General features: G+C 29.5%; 1 protein-coding gene across 1 annotated transcript in view; it reads left to right on the forward strand.

Moving 5' to 3' along the window:
* Positions 1 to 1,983, forward strand: part of LOC106467094 (endonuclease III-like protein 1) — a 17,450-nt gene that overhangs the window by 13,279 nt on the left and 2,188 nt on the right. Inside the window, exon 4 of the mRNA XM_013927411.2 lies at positions 50 to 315. Coding sequence (XP_013782865.1) covers positions 50 to 315 — 266 coding nt within the window. The remainder of the gene's footprint in view (positions 1 to 49; positions 316 to 1,983) is intronic.

Here is a 1,983-nt window from a genome sequence, read left to right on the forward strand (position 1 = left end):
AATCTCGGATGTAATATAATTCAGTGATTGTAATGTTTATGCATTGCAGAAAAAAGTTGAATATCTGAAAAAAACTGCTCAAATTCTGAAAGACCAGTTTTCAGGAGATATTCCACCTAGTGTAGAGGAATTATGTAAACTACCTGGAGTTGGTCCAAAAATGGCATATCTGGCCATGGCCATAGCATGGAAGCAAACTGTGGGTATCGCAGTTGACACTCATGTTCACCGGATAGCCAACCGTATAGGATGGGTGAAAAAAACGACAAAAAATCCAGAAGACACGAGGAAGGCATTAGAAAGTTGGCTACCGAGGTGAGATAAAGGATGAGAATGATTATGTGTATATGTAACTAGAACAGAAGTAATTAGTGTTTTGTAAATAATTAGAGTATATGAAAATACAATGGCTTTTACAACTTTATTTTGTATTAAATTTATATACTTTTATTATTATTATTATGGAAATGTTTCACATAATAAGTTAATCATCAACTGTTGCTTAAAAATTCAGAATGATGCTACAGTTGCTCATTTACTATAGTTTTGATATAATACACTTGAAGTATATATAAGTCATTATACTTATTAGTTATAAGAACTGTATATTTTATAATAGGTTGATACAAGAGGAGTATGTTTAATACCCAATACTTTTAAACTGGCTTTTCTATAAAACTTGAAACATATAGATAAAATATGTGTTTAGTAGATATAAAACTAATAAAAAAACAGGGTTGTAGATAATATTATATAGAATATGGTAAAAATATAAAGAAACAAAGAAATTAGACATTTTAAGCATGTGTGTTTTTGTTAGTTAGTTTTATTATTTTGAGCCTCCTACAACAAAGAGTGCAATTCAAATAAATGCACAGTTTTCCTAAGAAAACCTAAATGGATTATGGAAGCGAATCGTGAAGAAATGCAATATTGACATAAATACTGTAATCATACAAAAGCCAGGTATTACAGCCAAGAACCTTATTACTAACAATTACCTCAATGAAAATAAAAACAATGGAGTAATTATAAAATCAAATGTAGTTATGTAAACACTTTTATACTGGAGATATCGGAAGAGAAGTGAACCTCAGACTTAAGAAAAGTCTTCAAGGCCCTCACCTGCTTTTAAATATCTCAAAAACAAAACAAAACACATCATTGGAAACAATGTCAGAATCATCAGAAGAGAATAAAACATCATTAAAAATAAAATAACTGAAGCACTATTGATAAAGTCATCAGAACCAAGGCTAAATACACATCTAGGAACCTTCGTTATTTATATTAATATTTTATCCACCTCATTTTACTAAAAAAGCGAATTTAACACCAACTGTAAACTTTTCTTTACAATCGCGAGTCTGTAATATTCTTTCAAATTCAACTGTTTTCTTTAATGTAATCCTTACCTGATGATGACTCAATACCATAGGTCGTAACATTATAATTATCAAAATTAGAGCTTGCCTGCTGTTAAAGTTGCTGTTATTTTATTTTGAATTAAAATTTACACTTAATAAAACAAACCTTTTTTTGTCTTGATCAAGCTGTATTTGTCAAGTAAAAATTTTGTTGTTTAAAATTTAAAACATTGTAAGTTTTTAAGAAATGTTGATATCACTCCAGAATATCATCACTGAGTAATATGGTTCATCCAGAATATTATCACTGAGTAATATGGTTCATCCAGAATATCATCACTGAGTAATATGGTTCATCCAGAATATTATCACTGAGTAATATGGTTCATCCAAAATATCATCACTGAGTAATATGGTTCATCCAGAATATTATCACTGAGTAATATGGTTCATCCAGAATATCATCACTGAGTTAATATGGTTCATCCACTCAGTGATGATATTCTAATATGGTTCATCCAGAATATTATCACTGAGTAATATGGTTCATCCAGAATATCATCACTGAATAATATGGTTCATCTAGAATATTATCACTGAGTAATATGGTTCATCT

Source organism: Limulus polyphemus, unplaced genomic scaffold (genome assembly GCF_000517525.1).
Source record: "Limulus polyphemus unplaced genomic scaffold, Limulus_polyphemus-2.1.2 Scaffold2485, whole genome shotgun sequence".
In the NCBI taxonomy this organism is placed as follows: Eukaryota; Metazoa; Arthropoda; class Merostomata; order Xiphosura; family Limulidae; genus Limulus; species Limulus polyphemus.